Source organism: Schistocerca gregaria, chromosome 1 (assembly GCF_023897955.1).
Source record: "Schistocerca gregaria isolate iqSchGreg1 chromosome 1, iqSchGreg1.2, whole genome shotgun sequence".
In the NCBI taxonomy this organism is placed as follows: domain Eukaryota; kingdom Metazoa; phylum Arthropoda; class Insecta; order Orthoptera; family Acrididae; genus Schistocerca; species Schistocerca gregaria.
In genome coordinates this window covers 554,121,953-554,141,008 of record NC_064920.1, presented here as the reverse complement: position 1 = coordinate 554,141,008, position 19,056 = coordinate 554,121,953, and the positions used below count along the sequence as shown (strand labels likewise).

At 37.2% G+C, this 19,056-nt stretch overlaps 2 protein-coding genes across 2 annotated transcripts in view; one reads left to right on the top strand and one right to left on the bottom strand.

The window, feature by feature from the left end:
- Positions 1–4,333: 4,333 nt before the first annotated feature.
- Positions 4,334–8,162, bottom strand: LOC126356235 (phospholysine phosphohistidine inorganic pyrophosphate phosphatase-like). Its single transcript, XM_050007062.1, has one exon. It carries the CDS (start codon positions 6,378–6,380, stop codon positions 5,586–5,588), a length of 795 nt encoding a protein of 264 aa, XP_049863019.1. The 5' UTR covers positions 6,381–8,162; the 3' UTR covers positions 4,334–5,585.
- The window catches only part of LOC126356205 (zinc finger protein 711), a 172,706-nt gene continuing 160,252 nt past the window's right edge, over positions 6,603–19,056 (top strand). Inside the window, exon 1 of the mRNA XM_050007016.1 lies at positions 6,603–9,197. Coding sequence (XP_049862973.1) covers positions 7,446–9,197 — 1,752 coding nt within the window. The 5' untranslated portion in view covers positions 6,603–7,445. The remainder of the gene's footprint in view (positions 9,198–19,056) is intronic.

The window sequence follows — 19,056 nt, the reverse complement described above, 5'->3', positions numbered from 1 at the left end:
GCCCAGCGAATAACCTTTTTGCCATCATCAGGTGGTTCTGATCGAATGGTGTTTGCTCACATTGTTGGTGTTATATATGTCTGTCAGTCGGGCTTTGATTCCCTGCTGATGGTCCGATTGCGAGCACCAGCGCTCTGATTGCGGCCGCCGACCCAGGTCCGCACCGTCCCCGGAGTCGCGCTGGGTGGTTGAAGAGGCAAAATCCCATGGATAGATCTTGTGTTTGCTGAAGGCATGACGTTGATGGAGCTAAGTAAGGGTTTCCATGCCTTGCTCAGTTGAAAACCTGTGTCTCGGTTTATGAGATTGTCTGTTACGTGAATTTCAATGGCCTCCTTGAACATGAAGCAGTGTTCTGCTAGTGTCATTTGTTCGGCTGGCCCAGGCGTGTGTGGCGTTGGTGCTCTTTGCAGCAGTCTTCGACTGTTCGGATCGTTTGACCAATGTAGGATTTGCCACAACCACATGGAATATTATATACGCCCGCTTTCTTGAGACCAAATGCGGTAGACAGTGACACAGTCTACTGACAACTGTCCAAGATACACGCCTTACTGGGGATGGTGAAAGACAGACTGGCAGAATACTGCTTGGAAATTGGACACAACGCGAAATACGAAGAGACCAAGATTCTGGCCCCTGCCAGCATCTTCAAGGAGGCCATTGAAATTTTTGTAATGGACAGTCTCATATAATGGACAATCTCATAAACCAAGACACAGGTTTTCAGCTAAGCAAGGCATGGAAACCCTTACTTAGCTCCATCAAGGAGCCACGCCTCAAGTGGACACAAGATCTATCCATGACAGTCGCTGGGGACACTCCACGGGATTTTGCATCTTCAACTATCTGTCGTGACTCCGGGGTCAGTGCGGACCTGGGTTGGCACCAGCAAACGGATTGCCGGCAGCCACAGTCGGAGCATCAGCGCTCGCAATTGGAATGTCAGCGGCCGCAATTGGACTGTCAGCGCAGGGAATCAAAGCCCGACTGATGGACATAAATAAAACCGACAGTGAGCAGACATAACATTCCATCAGAACCACCTGATGATGGTGGAAAGGTTATTCGCCGAAATATCGTGGGACTTCAACGATCGCATCCGGCTGGACACATGAGAGACCTGGAAACAACTGATATGATATGTTTATTGTCTCAAGTACAAGTTACGTTACACATTCGGTTTCTGTGCAAACATTCACTCTTATTTCAGGCTGTTATTCTTTCTGTGGTAACTATTGCTTCTACTGATCGTTGCTAATGGCTTGCACTTCTAATATTGAGTTCTCAGTCTAGTTCACAAATGCTACAACGTTTAACAGATTTATTGAATTTCTCATCATAGACATGCAACCATGTCTGACACTGTCACGACTCCCCATTGCTCCTTGCCTTCCGCACCTCCTGTAATGTTATCAATTGAAGACAAAGTCTGTAAATGAGTCTGTGATCATTTTATTTTGAGCACTTTTATTTTCACAAGTCCATTTTGATCACATAGATTTCTATACACTTTATGACCGGTTTCAGCTTATCTCCATTGTCAGATCTGTTGTAAATATAAATATTTATATTTAAAACAGATCTGAAGAAGGTGATAAGCTGAAACCTGTCATAAAGTGTAAAGAAATCTATGTGATCAAGATGGACTTGTGAAAATAAAAGTCCTCCTGTAATGGCTGGTGCCAAATCAAGGTTCTTGATTGGGGAAACCCTTCCCCGGTGGCAGTGTTAAAGATACAGATATCCTTACAGCATGGCAATGATCAAATGTGATACATGTTATGACACTTGCAAACAGCATAAAAGGATTTCCTCTCAGAATATTTTAATTCGACACAGCAGACACATCAATTTCCCAACTCGTGGAGAGAAGCAATTTTGATACTTCTCAGACTGGGGAAAGATTGAATGTGCCTTAGTAGTTAACAGAGCATTGCCTTAACGAGCTGTGTAGGAAATAGCTTGGAGCAAATAGTTAACCATAATTTGGTCTGGATATTAGAAACCAAGCAGCTTCTTAGATGATGCTCCCAGTGTAGATTCAGGAGATGTTGACCCACTGTTGACAACCTGACCCCAATAGAGGCATCTTATCCATTACGTGTCCCTACATAAGCAGTATTGTATAAGAATGTTCTTTGACATCAGTAAGATGTTTGATGCTACTTGGAGGCACAATATTGTACGACTACCAATAGAAATTTCGTGGCCACCTCCCCATCTTCATCTGGTCATTCTTATGTAAACTGTTCTAGTTGCCAGTTTTTGGACAAATGCCCATTTTTATGCTGTCTCAAGCTTGTGTGATTGTGTGGATGACAATGAGGGAAGTTGAGAGAGACTGAATGTTTTGTGTCAGAGTTGCTTTGGCTTGTTTTCTGCCATTTTAACCACATTTGTTCCAACTAATATTTATAAGGGTGGTGGTAACCTTGCCATTGAAAACACACACACACACACACACACACACACTTTTTTTCTGGACTTTATCACTCAGTGGTACTTCAGAAGCTAGAATGATTAAACAACAGAGGTATGGAAATATTTTTGTTGCAATGGGATTCACAGATGAAATAAATTTTTTGAATGACAACAAGCTGCCACCTGGTTGTCATAACTTGAAACAGACTGTTCAGATACATAAAACTGTGCACTTCACAAGACGCAGAATGATAGTATCATTAAACTACAATATCGGTGAGCCACAATTGGAATCAGTTAACTCAAACAAATACTGAATGTAAGGGATATTAAATGAAATAATGATGTCAACTCAATCACAGGTAAAACAGCAGGCAGACTTCAGTTCATTGATAGGATACTGGCAAATGCAGCCAGTCTGCACAAAGAGATTGCTAATGAAACACTCATGTGACCCATCCTAGAACGTTGCTGGGAGCTGCATGTGCCATATAGGACTAGCAGAGGGCACTGAATGTGTAAAAGGAAGGTTGGTGTGAATGAGCATAGTCTTGCTAGACTCAGAAAAGAGCACAAATGCCAAAATAACTGAAATGGCAGATACTTTAAGATCAACATCAACTATGCCTTCATTGAAATTCTAGCCTCTCTTTTTATCAAAACAAAGCGCCTAGATTTGGTTCAAATAAATGGTAAAATACACAGCTACAAAATGTGAAGCAAAGTAAATGTTCCTTTGGTAAACCAAAGACTGCGCAGAATTCATGGTGGGGTGAAAAATGTGGGCAGCCTATTCCTTAAAACATTACCCCCATTCATTAGAAACAACAATATTAGGAAAAAGATAGATTGCTATGCACCGTAAAGGTGAACTGCTGAGTTGTAGATAGGCACAACGATAAGTCTGTTACACATTATGGCTTTTGGCCAAATCCTTTTTCAAGCTCCAAAACTTGAGCTGTCTGTGATAACGGTCGTGTGTGTGTGTTTAAGAGAGGGGGGAGGGCGCTTCTGCTAGAAAAAAAGCTAGTGGCAAAAGCTTGTGAGAATGTTGTTTCTGTACTGCATGCATTGATCCACTATAGGTGAATGGTTGCCTTTAACTTTGACATCAGTTTGGTTATACTGACTGTACATTTAAGCTGTAATAAGTTTTTAAAGAGAAAACAAAAATCATTTGCCAGTACCACAAATTCCTCAAAGGGAATATATATTAGAAGAGCATTACGATTTAATTTCCAATCATTAGCAAAAAAATAATCATCACTTACTGCAGCGGCAGCAATGGTGTCACTTTGAGATATCAAGAGCTGGTTGGGGAAAGGACAAGAAAGGAAACTGTAAGGTTCTTTGCATAGGAATCATTTGGTATGTACCTGAACTGATTTAGAGAAACAAGAGGAAAACTAAATATGGTTGGAAATATTGGTAGTGAGCTCTGCTTCTCCCAAATGTGAATACAATATCATGGCCACTGTGCAAAATAGCTCAGTAAGTATGCTCTTTATCCAAGTGTGATTTTTCAAACACTCTACAAAAAAACTGATCAATTTCAGATCCTTAATTTAAAAATTACAAACTAATAAATCTTTTTATTGGATAGGTAAAAAAACTACTTACCATGTGGTGGCAGAAAACACACACACACACACACACACACACACACACACACACACACACACACACACACATAAAAGAATGTTGTTAACTGGCAAGCTTTTGGAGTCAGTGAATCCTCCTGCAGGCAGAAGGGTTGAAGGGGAAGGAAGAGGGGTGAAGGAAAAGGACTAGAGAGGTCTAGGGATGTTGTTAAACTAATAAGTCTGGATATTAACACAGCTGCTGCATGTGTCTGCATAGGAATGATTTTGAAAACACAGAATGTACATACACTATTCTGTTTAGTCCTCAAGCTCATCAGATCTCATACATAATAAATAATCGTGGGACTTCCTTGAATGGCACATTTTGTAACTCAAAATATTTGTTGCATCAGTAACTATATGGAAGACTGCTATTGTGTACTGCTTCACTCTCCAAGTATTAATGTTTCAAAATGACAATGGCAGACCAGCTGTATGTGGTAGTTTGTTATAATTCTTTGACAATACCAAGTAATTTCTACTCCTACCTGAGGGTGATAAGCATACGAACAAGCAAAAGAATTACAGTATCACTATTAAATTCGAGGAGTCAGTCAAGTGAGTTAAAAATCTACAAGTTACATCATAAAGAGGAACTGATTTAAACTGAGTATGTTCTCTGATAGTATCTATTTGTATGCCACTTTCTGTAACAGCTTGGGAGGGTTGAATCACCTTCACTTTTGACCTGCTATCTGTAAAAAGTTACAGGTTTATTTGCTCCTCAAATACACTGTTGAGATTTAATTACCAGTAAAATTCCAGGTTACATTCAAACACAATGATAACAACCAAGTACTTAACAATAAGAGTACATAATCCAAAATTTAACTATTACATAAACATCCATCTTAATGTGTGTTTCACCTTACTATTTACCCTCCACTTGAAAAAATTCGTCTAATGAACAGAAGTTATTGGGTGCTGTAAGATAACTATAATTTTGAATATAGCATTTAGATGAGTTTCAGACCATATTATTTAAGTAATCAATTTTACAGCAACTTCACTGTCTGACTGTGTGGTTCCTGAATTTTATTAGAGTATTTGATTCTCTCTGCCGTTTTAAAACACTTAATAAATTACTGCTCAATAACTTATTACTTATGTACCTCATTAGTCCGAGCTCATACTGAAACTTTTCAACATGAACCTCACACATAACAGAGTTATGAACATTTGTTCAGAACTTTGGCTCTGTACATAAATTGTGACATCTTTATGATCTAATGGGAATTGGTTTACAAATATATTTGTGAACTTTTATCACTTGCGTTACAACAATAAAATATATTTATGTAATTTACAATCATTTGATATCTGATTAAAGTTTATTCTCAAAAATGATTTGTAACATGGAATAATCTAAGGGTCTGGTACAACAAAACTTAACTTTTCAACTTGTAGTTTCATTCACCATACAGCTGTGCAAATCAATAGTATTACAGTTTCTTAATATCATGCATGCTGTCACAAGACAAAAACGCAAATTAAACTGTAAGCGCTTGTATTTTAAAGCTAATTCCTTGACTGAACAATGATATCGACCGCTTCCGCAAGATCATCAACAATAGCATCCGGTTTTACCCTCGGGTGCGTTTCATCACATGGACGAAACTTACCAGTTCTTACAAGTATACCTGCTATTCCACAAGCTTGTGCTCCCCCGATATCTGATTCAATGTCATCACCAACCATAACAGCTTCTTCAGGTTTTACTCCTATTGCAGATAGCGCTGAGTGAAAAAAAGACGCAAGTGGTTTCCCAACAACTTCGGCGGAGACACCTGTAGCATATTCTAGTGCTGTGGTGAATACACCAACATCTAAAACTAAGTCTCCTTTCTCTCTGTAGTATTTACCTCTGCCCATGGAAAAAAGCCGCGGCTTATCCATATCGATCAAAATTCGAAACGCTTTATTAAGATTCTCGTACGAAAAGTTTTCTGCAGCGTCGCCGATAACAACACAGTTAGGGTCTTCCTTGTTGAGGCTGTCAAATTCTGATAATACGTCTGGATGTACAAGAAGATGTGGTCGTAGTTTTTCTTTTCGTAAAAGGTCAACCAGAGCTGGGCATGGCGGAATAATGTCATGTTCCGTAACGCAGTAACCCATTTTTGATAACGTCAAACATAACGACGATCTAGTAACCTGAGTTTCATTCGTTAGTAACTTAACGGCCAGTCCAGCTTTTTTCAACTTATTTACAGCCGCGACAGAGCCAGGTATGGCAGACGATCCGTCCTTGAGAACACCTGTTATGTCTAATAAAACTCCATTTATTCTTTGTGGTAATTTCAGTGTACTCATTGTGACACTTCCAAATTTTCGAGTGTGTATCACAGGGTTGTTCGTTGCTCTGTTTACATACAACGAAAATGCAATCAACGAGGTTCCCTAGTCAGCAACTCTCACCCGTACACGTGACACCAGTACCACCATTCCTTAATCTACTTGAGTACTTGCTACTTGCTGAACATAGCTTCTCTGATCGCCGTTAGTGTATAGTCTTTGCATAAGCTGTTGTCAAAGTAGTGTGATTTAAGATGTTTGTGTTTATGTCCGTACGTGTGATATAACTAAGTGGAAACGTCAGTTTCAAATGAATCGTGTGTTTTAAATTATGTTTACAGGCACATTTTCTAACTACATTTTGCAGAAAAGGAATCTTTTTTCGAATGAGAAGACATTGAAGTGTGAACGCATCAACAAACTTAAGCTTTGGCACAGTGAAAATATATATGTTGTCTGAATTGGGACCAAGTATCTGTTCAGAGAGAAAAATTAAGAAGAATGCAAACATTGAATATCAAGTAGCTGAGGTTGTCAGGACAGAAGCCTATTGATGATGTGAAGTAGTACTAAAACCCACCGTTCGTTGTATACGTGACAGCCAAAGCACTAAATGCTACTTTCCGGTCGTTTGTCATCAATTACGTCATTTAATGTGTGAATTTTGGGACAGATGGCAACTACAAATAATATCTGGACAGATAACAATTCTCTAGGGATTGCGTGCATATGGTATACAGGCAGGATGATGTGTTACCAGATGCTCCTCCAAAGTATGTTGTGTACTTGTTTTAAGGCATTGCAGTTGTCTTCTTCGCCCCCAAATTTTGAGCCCACTTTCGTTGCGGCCGGAAGATGTGAACAGAACCAACCAATCGTTAATTTAGTAAAATAAATTTCCTATTTTCCGATGAGAATCTTTAGATCTTCTTCAGTCATACTATCTTTCGATTGTGCCTACATCATGCGAAAAACTTAATTCCTTGTGTCTGAACAATTCAAATAAACTGCAGTTGTAAATTAATTAGGCTCAAGTTAGAGCACTACTTTTGTGAGTAACTTTTTAACAAAAGAATTGTAATCATGAATGGGAATCGAAATTTTATTTGTTGCCCAGTGTGTACCTTGTATTTGCGTGAAGGCATATCATTAAAAAGTCATCTCAACACACATCCAAAAGATCAAGTAATAGAAGCTTTAATTAGATGTTCTTTTATAACTTCTGCACCAGCTAAGCAACAAGAAAACACTGATTATGAGCTGCAGCATGTAATTGTCCGTTCAGATGGTGATGTCTCTGGTGTTGAAAGTACTCCACCAGTCCCGTACAATCCTGCTGGTGGCAGTCATTTTACTGCATCAATAACATATCAACATTTTCTAAGCAGTAACACTCCACCTCCTCCAAATCTCCCTCCACAGTATGTATCTGTGCCTACTGTTCTTGCTTCGCCTGTTGACGATGGCAACAATGATACAAGTCAGGCTGCTGTTATGCCATTCATATATAATCCTTACGTAGTTCCACAACATCAGCAACAGTTTGAAGTGCTAAATCCTATTGCTCAACTTCCTCCAGAGCAGCCTCATATGCGCCAAGTTACTGAGAGTAACCAAAGTACTTACTCAGAACAGTCACCTATTGGAGCTTTAAATTCATTACTGAACCGCTGTACCCAGCATTCTCCAAACGTTCAAACTGACCAGGCTACACAGACAAATAAAGACAGCCTTGTGTCTCAGCCTTCATCCCCAAATGAGAAATCATCTCAGACAGAATTGTTGTCTGATAATGAAACAAAGAAAGAAGTTACAAATGATGCAATTTCTGATCTGCAGCAAACAAATTGCAATTCTGAAAATGAAACGCAGAATTCTCCAAAAACAGGTACAGTTGATACAAATGCTGAGCATACCTCAGCAGATTGTTCTCCTGCGCACCAGATTCTTGGTGGTGAAAATGATTGTTTAATAGTTACTGAAACACATCGGACAATTAAGCCTGCCAGATCACTACATAGCAGTGACGTTGTAGATAATAGTGAGAAACAGACACTGGAATATGTAACAAGCAATGAGCCAGTCTTGACATTTGATGATCATTTTAAAGCTACTTTCCCAGAAACTGAAAAGAGACAAGTAAAAGAAAGTGATGAGAATGTTCAGGAATGTTCTCATGATACAGGAAGTACAGCATTTTTAACAGAAAACAATTTAACTCGCCCATCGGACAGTTATTCAGATAACTGTGAGATTAACACTATTAATGGCAAAAGCAGTTCAATGGAAGTTTACAGAAGTACAGCAAAAGCAAATATTAATTTGTCAGAAAACATTGCTGACAACTCAGAAATTACACTTAAGTCTAATATAAGTCTTTCATCAAAAGATTGCTCAGAAACTACGCCTCGTGAAATCCAGCAAAATGACTCAGAATTCACCTACGCTAATGTGTGTCCTGTAAGTTTAACTGATACAGAGCCAGATAATGAGACAATGAAGCAAAGCTTTCAGGACAAAAGTACTAGTATGGATATTGAGTGTCCTGAGACTTCTGAAGCAGTGGATCCCTTAGAGTTGGATAACGTCTCTATACAAGAAGATACCACCATTGATGTAATTGAACCACAAGTTTTCTTTCATAGCCAAGACATACCAGATGCTGGTGTCATTAAGGAGATTACGGTTGAAACATCGCATAAAGAAATGAAACAAGATGATTCATCTGCTCAGACTGTTGATTTGAACATACAAGCTGATGAATTAATGCCACCAAGAGGAGAGCTTTCTGAACAGGAAAGCCTGGGGGGAAATGACAGCTCAATGTGGACTCAGGTAAGTTAATTACAGCAGTAAACTATTTTTTCTGTATTCATATTAATAGTATTTACTCCGGTACTAATTTTATTGATTGTGTGTGATCACTTATGGGAAAAAATTATAATGTACTAACAGTGGCCTGATGTAAGACTTCAGAACAGCATGGGATTTTTGGCACCAAAGCTTCAAGTTATAGATAATTATTTGCCTGTATGGAAATTAGCAGTTAATAAAAGACAACATAATATAAATATTTTAGGTATAATAGAACAGTTTAAATTGATCAGTGTTGTGCTGGTCATGATTTATACAAATCTCTTCACTTTTGGTTTCCACATTCTCTTATGCAACATTTCATATAGATGCAGAAAAATCTGTGATTGGAAGATTTGAGCCTGCACATGATGTGTGTTGGGATAGTGTACCAGACCTGGTGGCATAGTGGTTTTGGCACTGAACTGATATTCAGGAGCAGTATGGTTTAAGTTCCAATGTAGTTATAGAATATAGAGATATTGGTTTCCATAAATCAGTTAGACATGCCCAGCTACTTCTGCCTGCACACACTGCTGCATAAAGTTGGATAAAGTAGAAAGTAATATCCAGACTTTCAAAATTTAATTGTTTCCCTTACCTTCTATTGGCTCACCAGCACTAAAATCCTGGTTGTTTTGAGATACTGATTTATAGCATAGTCCAATGTTTAGGTTAGTTGGAAGGTTGACAGTTGACAATGCGAACGAATATGGATGGCAAATGAAGGTTGTGGTAACAGACTGACCTGTTGCCTATCTTAGTGTTTACGTTCACACCATATTTAACACCATTAACCATACTTAACATATCTTTCCTCACATGAGTTAAAACTGCAAGGTTAATTCATAAAACCTATATCGGATAACTGAGAAGTGTCAAAGTGATTTTATGCATATTGTGTACATATATCACACATTAACTATGAAAAAAGTAAACAAAACTATCGAGATTTGTTCATACACACATTGTGCTCTATGAATGTCACTGTGAAAGAAAGTCTTCAGGAATCTGGAATGACATTAACAGGCAGAAGAAACTACTACAGTTACTTTTGTAAAGTGTTTTAACAACAAATTACGAGTAGTATTAATCTTGTTGTACTGATAATTATGAGACTTGACTTACTTCTTTGTTACATCATGTATGAGAAAAACAGTTACCGGCACTTGGAACGAAAAACTACTATCCCTTCTCTTGTAATGTTCAACTGATGCTTTTAACTAATTCTTCAAACAAAGCCTTTATGTAACATTATACAAGCCACTTATGGTTATTTACATAACTAGTGGCAAAGTTGAGATTTATTTAACATAAGCATTAAAGTTATAGAGAATTTATACTTCTGAGTCTTGTTATTCCAATGCATTGTAGAAGGAATGGGTAATGAGGTATTTCTGTACTTTGTGTTTGAATATCTCAGAAATTTTAATACCTGTCAGTAAAGTGTTATAGGCATAAGAACGTGAAATACTATTCTAAGCCATAGAGTGGGATGCATAGCCTACATGGAATCTATTTTTATTTCTGATACTGTGTTTATTAATTCAACAGTTCATCCTAAGTTCACTGTTGTTTAACTAGAAATATCATTAGCGAGTACCTGCATTGTCATGTAGGTGTAAGATTCCCTAGGACCCCCCTGAAACATCTTCTGCAAGATGTTCAGTTAGGGCCTATCAACTTTACAGAATACTGCTGACTTCTGTGGAATAAATACCATTTTGTCATTGTACCTGCATTGTCCCAGATGATTATGCCATAGATAGTATTTAATGAAAGTATGCAGTCTGCTAACAAACCCATTTGCAGGTCAACACAATATGAGAGATTTCCAAGTGCAAAACAGGCACAGCTTTTTGGTTAATTTATCAAAGTGCTATTACCACTTCATTTTATTCTCTATGTGGAGGCCAATGGACTTCACCCATGGAGCCTCATCCAGTGTATGTCCATTAGTGTCTCTTTCTGGCACTCGCGTGTTCGCTTTTATTTGTTCAGAATTGCATAATGTCAGTCTTCACTAGATTAAGTGTTAAATTGTTTGCTCTAAATCAACTGTAAGAAACATGTTTGCCGATTGTAATAAGCCTTTTATTGAAATAAAAAGTTAATTTACAGAAAAATGGTTGCATACCAAGAAAGATCATTTAGTGACAATGTTATGGTAGCAAATACAAAGAAAACAATATGCATGAGCTGTAGAGATAAAAGAACAAAAACCAGAAACAACATAATCCTACAGTTATTGGGCAACAGCATTGAACAACTGTCTTACAAAAAAATTGAAGGAGTATTGTTCGAGGATCATTTAATTTGGGGGAACTGTGTTTAACTATTGAAAAAAAAAAAAAGATTTATTGAATGTTGTTACATCTTAAGAATACTTGGACACTACTATGAAAATGAAACAGTATTATGTGCTTACTATGAAAATGTGTGTGGAAGATAATGATATGGTATGGGGTTCTGGGAAAAAGAAAATGACCAAGTTAAAAAATGACCGGTAAGGATAATGAAAGTGATTTTATAATGGGAATTGTGCCAGGAGTAGCTTTAAAGAACTATGACACTTCCAGCAGTGTGTGTGTGTGTGTGTGTGTGTGTGTGTGTGTGTGAATGTTTGTTTCCCTCAAGACCTTTCAGTTTTAACAACCATGTTCACAGTTATTAAACTGACATTATCTGATAAACTATGGTAGGAATTACTTCCATGTCAAACCTCTGTATCAGTGATCTTTAGAGTGAAGACCGGCTTGGTTCAAACCTCTTCATTTTTTAATAATTACTGCAACCCACATCCATTTGAACCTGCTTACTGTATTCGTCCCTTGGTCTCACTCTCTGCAGTATTTAAACCCCTCACATCCCCTCCCTCCCTCCCTCCCACTCTATTATGAAATTGATAATTTCTTTGGTAAAATTGTGCTGTAAATTTATTGTTTCCCACTGGGTTTAATACCTTTTTGTTAGATACATGATTTACCCATCTAATCTTAAGCATTCTTCTGTAGCACCGCATTTTAAAGCTTCTATTTTCTTCTTGTCTGAATTGCTTATTGCCAATGTTTCACTTCCACGCAAGGCTATAATCCAGATGGATATGCTCAGATAAGACTATTCAACACTTAAATTTCTGTTCAGTGTTAACGCATTCCTCTTTCTCCAGAAATGCTTTTTGTGCTATAGCCAGTCTGCATTTTATATTCTTTTTATATTCTCTCTGCTTCAGGCATCACCAGTCTTTCTGCAGCACAAATAGCAAAACTTGCCTACTTCTTTTAATGTGTATATTGAACACAATTCCCTCGGCACCGCCTCATTTAATCTGTCTACATTCCATACCCTTGTTTTACTTTTGTTTTTGTTTATCTTATAACTTCTTTTCAAGATGCTATTCATTTTGTTGAACTGATCTTTCAAAGCCTGTGCTGCCACTGACAGAATTAAAATGTCATTGACAAACCTTAAAGTTTTTATTTCTTCTCCTTGAACTTTAATTCTTTTTCAAATCTCTCCTTGGTTCCCTTGACTGCTTGTCAATGTTCAAAGTGAATAACATTGGAAATAGTGTACAAAATTGTCTCACTTCCTTTCCAGCTGCTGCCCCACATGTATGTTGTTTGACTGTTGTGACTGTGGAGTTATAAGAATCAGAGAACATGAAAGTGAAGGTGAGGCAGTAGTTGAGAAGACTGATCTCTGTACAATTCGTAGACAGCTTTCCGCTCCCAGTATTTTATTCCTACTGCTTTCAGAATTTTGTAGAGTGTGTACACCGGAAACATTTCGTTTGATGATATCAGCTTTTGGGCAGACTGTAATTGAAATAGTGTAGCTATCCTATGTATTTGAGGGGATAGCAGCAAATATGAAGCATCAGTGTGCATCATAGAGCCTTGGACAGGCCTCAGTTCTGAACTTCTGCAGTTGAGGCAATCTATATCCCACAAACTGAAGAAGGTTCAGATGATTTCTTTTGGTTAATTGGTTAGTTAGTTAGTTAGTTAGATGTTCCATAGACCATTTGAATGATTCGTGTTTAAAAAATGTGGAATGAGTCAGTTTACGTAATTAGTATTATCATTAATGAACACATTATTAGTTAAGATCTACATCAATACTCTGCAAAACACTGTGAAGTGCATCATAGAGGGTACATCACATTGTACCCGTTATTAGGGTTTTTTCCTGTTCCATCCTCATATGAATTGTGGGAAGAATGGTTGATTATATGCCTCTGTCCATGCCGTAATTATTCTGATCTTACCCTCACAATCTCTGTGTGAGTGATACATAGGGCGTTGTAGTATATTCCTAAGAGTCATCATTTAAAGCCCGTTCGTGAAACTTTGTTAGTAGACTTTCTTGGGATAGTTTATATCTGTCTTCAAGAATCTGCCAACTTAGTTTCTTCAGCATCTCTGTGACACTTTCCCATGGATGAAACAAGCCTGTGATCATTCGCACTGTTCTTCTCTGTATACATGCAGTATTCCCTCTTAGTCCTACTTGGAATGAGCCCCACACACATGAACAATGTTCTAAAACTGATCACACAAGTGATCTGTAAGCAATCTTGAGATTTCCCTTCCCAAGTATTCTACCAACAAAACAAAATCTACCACCTGCTTTACCCAAGACTGGGCCTATGTGATCATCCCATTACATATCCATACAAATTGTTACATCCAGATATTTCTAAGTGTTGGCCAATTCCAACAGTGACTCATTCATATTATAGTCATAGGATACTATGTTTTTTTGTTTTGTGAAGTACACAATTTTATATTTCTGAACATTTAAAGCAAGTTGCCCATCTTTGCACCACCCTGAAATCTTATAAAGATCTGACTACATATTTATGCAACTTCTTTCAGACAGTGCTTCATTATAGATAACTGCATCATCTGCAAAAAAGTCTCAGGTTACCATTAATATTGTCTCCAAGAGCATTAATATACAACATGAACAGCAAGGATTCCAACACATTTCCCTGGGGCACACTCGAAGTTACTTCTAATCCGTTGATAACTCTCCATCTAAGATAATATGCTGTGTCTCTACCAAAATGTCCTAAATCCAGTGACAAATTTCACTTCATACACCATATGATCGTACTTTTGACAATAACCATAGTCATGGTACTGACTCAAATGCTTTTTGGAAACCAAGAAATTATTGCTTCTGCCTGACTGCCTTGATCTAAGGTCTTCAGCATCTCATGTGAGAAAAGTGCGGGTTGAGTTTCACATGATCAATGTTTTCAGAATCCATACTGGTTGGCATGGAGGAGGTCATTTTGTTTGAGATAGGTCACTATGTTTGAGCCCAGAATATATTCTAAGATTTTGCAACAAATAAATGTCAAGGATATTAGACAGTAGTTTTGTGGATTACTTCTACTAACCTTCTCACAGACAGGTGTGAACTGTGCCTTTTTCAAGTGCTGGGGAATCTACGAAAGATTATATTTAGAAGAGGGCCAAACTCAGCTGCAAATTCAGTGTAGAATCTTTGGTAGGGATTCCATTGGGTCCTGGAGTTTTGTTCAGTTTTAATGATTTCAGCTGTTTCTCAACACCACTGAGACTAATATTTATTTTACACATTTTTCAGTGCTACAAGGATGAAATTGGGGCAAATCTTATGGATTTTACTTTGTAAAGGAGCATTTGAAAATGGAGTTAAGAATTTCAGCTTTTGCTTTTCTACCCTTCTTTGATTTCCTGTGCCATTCATAGTCTTTACATATGACAAAAATCTCATTGGGTTTTGTGAAAGATCATTTGACAATATTCTGCTACTGTGGTCAATGAAGTTATTCCCTTGACAGCCGCACATTTCAGTCATTATCTCTCTATCTATAGTGCTATGCTTTCTTTTACACCTATTATGCAGTAGTCTCTGTTTCTTTAGAAGTCTCTTTGTAGTGGCTGTATACCATGTAGGGTTCCTCCCATTATGACCTGTTTTACTGGGTACATATCTGTCCAGTGTATGGACAATATTCTTTTAAGATTGAGCCATAGTTCCTCTACTGCTCTTGCTGTGTGTTGAAAGTTTCAAGTTTCTCATTGAGATATGATGTTACTGATTTTTTTATCTAGTTTACGGTGTGTGTGTGCGCTTGTTTTAGTTGTCTTTTATATACTTTGGTAATCATTGTTTCTACAACTATGTCATAATCACTGATACCAGTTTTGATGTGGACTGATACCAGGTTTTATGTAGACATCCTCAAAGATGTCAGGCCTGTTTGTTGCCATTAGATCCAATATGTTTCCATCAAGTGGGGTTCTGAACTATCTAGTCTAGGTAGTTTTCAGAGAAGGCATTTAATAATGTTTCACAGGATGTCTTACAATGCCCACTACTAACTAAACTGTAATTTTTCCAATTGATTGTTGGATGATGAAAGTCTCCACGATGATTACAGTATGACTAGGGAATTTATGTACAAGTGAACTGAGACTTCCTCTAAAGTTTTCAGTTACGTCGGATATGAGTCTGGTGGGCATGCAATGCAACTACACTGAGAAACAAATGTTTCTTTGTGCTCATACATCTGCCATCTAGTGTCTTTATTAAAAATTTGTTCAAGTGCTAAGTAAAATAGTTAGATACTTTGATCATCTGATTTTTAATATCTAAATTTTTGACACACTTAACAAAACTAGGCTAATTGAAGCAGAAACTTTGTTATAGCTGCTGTTTAATATTATTACATATACAGATTTTGCTTCTAGTTTGCCACTCTGTACAGATTACATTGAAGTTAATAAAACAAAACAAAATTTAATTTGGCCTATGAGAAACATCAGTTAAAACGATATTGCTAATATTTGTCAATTTTAAAAAGGTATATGATTCAACAGACAAAGACTCTCTCCCCTTGAAGAAATTTGCAGTAGATAGGAAGACTGAAAAAAAACTAAACTCTTACAAACACAGCATCTAAAGTTTTTCTTGGAACAATTTCCAGTCTCTTCCAAATTGTATCAGGAGTCAGACAAAGAGAGAGAGTTTCATCACTATTATTCAGTTGTGTACTGGAAAGAGTCATCTAGGAGTGTAGAAAATAAAGGGAAAAGTTAATAACTACATAACACTGGGTAGATTGAAAAAAGTAATTTAAGCTGTTTGGATTTTGCAGGCAATGTTGTGATAACAGATGGAAACAAAAGAGAGAGAGAGAGAGAGGGAGAGAGAGAGAGAGAGAGAGAGAGAGAGACTGAGACTAGGACTAGAACTTTTGAAGAAGGTTGCTGTAAAGGCAGGTCTAAAACTATCATTTAAAAAGACAGAATACATGACCAGTGAAAGCAACTCACCAAAAGTTTTAAAAATGAAGTATGCCAGCATTAAGACAACTTTAAATATCATGGTGAAACACAAACACAAAAACTGAAGAAGAAGCAGTTTTTATCAGAACTGAAAACATGAAAGAATTATACATGAGAAAGAGAAATCTATACAACAAAAAATGTTTTCCTAAGGATGTCAAATTAGGGTATTAGAATACAGTTGTAAAACGAAAAGTCCTTCTTGGGTCAGTAACACTACTTTTAATTTGATATAAAGTACATTAGAAGATTTGGTTAAGTAGAAGAGTCTTGTGAATATTAGTTCCAATCAAGAACAAAGATGGCAATTGGATTTTGAGACCAAATAAAGAAGTATACTCATTCTGCCCTAAAATAACAGATGAGATCAGGAAAAGATGTTTTTTTTTTTAGTCCAAGAACATCTACAGAGAATGAAGGAAAACCACATATTATTCCAAAACAGGAAAACAATCAAAGAAAATGTGTGGGAAGGCCAGACATGAAAGGACTGAACTGGAGATATTACAGAGGCAAATTCAGACCAAAAGTAAAGAAATTCAAAGGTTTACATGAAAAAAAAAAAAAGCAAACTGAAAAATAACTGAAATCAAATGATCAGATGAGAGGAAAAGAGCTCATTCTGAGAAAATGAAAGTGTTTTAGAGAAGCATGAGAGTGAATAGTTGTCTTGGTGTGGTCCTTTCTTGGCCTGAAACAAAATAAAAAAGATAACTTTCTCAAGTCAATAAAATTCAAAAGTGCAGCCTTTTCTTAGCACTTATTTCTATAACTTCTTTAAAATTTGTAGATGGTTATCTGCTGTGATTGTACTAATGTATTTTTTCAACTATTAGACACTTCATCAGAGATGTATTTCCAACACTCACTGACTTAAGTGTGCTTCATTTTAATGGTTGTGGTACCCACCAACAGTTACCATCTTAATGACCAGGTTGCCACGAGCAGTTAAAATACATTGCGCATGAGCCATTGTGTCTGCAAAAGGGGAAGGCTTATATGTGGATTTATCTAATACATGAAGTACATTTATGGAGTCATATACCTGAGAGGTAGGCTGTTCTCTACTTTAAAATTATTTCCATCCTGGGTTTCCATTATTAATTTAATGGTCATAATTGGATACACAATAAATGAAATGGAAAAATTTAGCAAGTATACTTATTAAAAAAGAATACAGGACTTTAAAAATAAAAAAAATGCCATGCTTTCCATATTAAATTAAGAATAGTTTTGTAAATGTTTGACAGTTCTATTTTCAAGCTCATTTTTAATCTTGCCTGAAGGGTCTCCAAACCATACAAAACCTTTTCTAGTACAAAAGGCCCACTGTTTCTAATGAAAAATAAAGAAATTAGGTGGTGATGATACTTGCCAATATTAGTAACAAATTACTCCTTTGCAGGACTACTGAAGGGCGCTAAAAATACTTTTTTTTATCTAAACATTATGAAGGGCATGGGATGCAGCCAACTCCAAGCGGTGGATGTCAGTACCAATGATGTGTGTCACTTTGGATTGGAAGAGATTCTCCCCGATTCCAGTCAGCTAGTTGAAGTGGCAAAGTCTTGCTTGTGAGATGGAGGCAGACTTCACCATCTGTAACATCACTGACAGATTCGACTGTGCTACTTTAGTACAGAGCTGAGTGAAGGGCCTGACTCTGAGGCTCAGGCAGATCTACGACCTTGTAGGCTGCAGATCCCTTGAGTTTCTTGGGTTTCCAGGTTCCGCTTAATAGGTCAGGGGTCCACTACATGCAGGAAGTGGCAGCACAGGCAGCAGGGGCTGTGTGAAGGAGACTGGGCAGTTTTTTAGGTTAAAAGGTCTCAGGGAAACTACAGAAGGGCATCAGTCTAATATGCTGCAAGATAAATACAGGAAGGTTGACCTAGCAACAATCGGTATAGTAGTTGTAAACTGGTATAGCTGTGTGGGGAAAGAACCAGAGCTCCAACCACTAATAGAAAGCACTGAAACTCAAATCATTATAGATATGGAAAGTTAGCTAAAGTTGGAAATAATTTTAAGTGAAATTTTTATGAAAGATCTAACATGTTCAGAAAGGATAGATTAAATATAGTTGATGGTGGAGAGTTTGTTGCTGTCAAAAGAAGTTTACCATGTAATGAAGTTGAAGTAGATAGTTCCTGTGAGTATGGGTAGAGGCTATACATGACAACCGAAATAAATTAATAATTGGTTCATTTTACCAATCCCCTGACTCAGGTGATACAGTTACTGAACAGTTCAAAGAGAAGTTGAGTCCATTTCAAATAGGTTCCCCACTCATACAATTATAGTTTATGGTGACTTCAATCCATCCTCGATATATGTACAAAAATACTTGTTTAAATCCAGAAGAAGGCATAAAATGTCATCCGAAATTGTACTGAATGCTTTCTCAGAAAATTATTTTGAACAACTAGTTCTGGAGCCTTATGAAAATGCAAATGGTTACAAAAATATACTTGACCTTTTACCAAAAATTAATC

Coding starts and splice junctions, on each gene's coding strand:
- LOC126356235 (XM_050007062.1), bottom strand. CDS start 6,380: ATGAGTACACTGAAATTACCACAAAGAATAAATGGAGTTTTATTAGAC.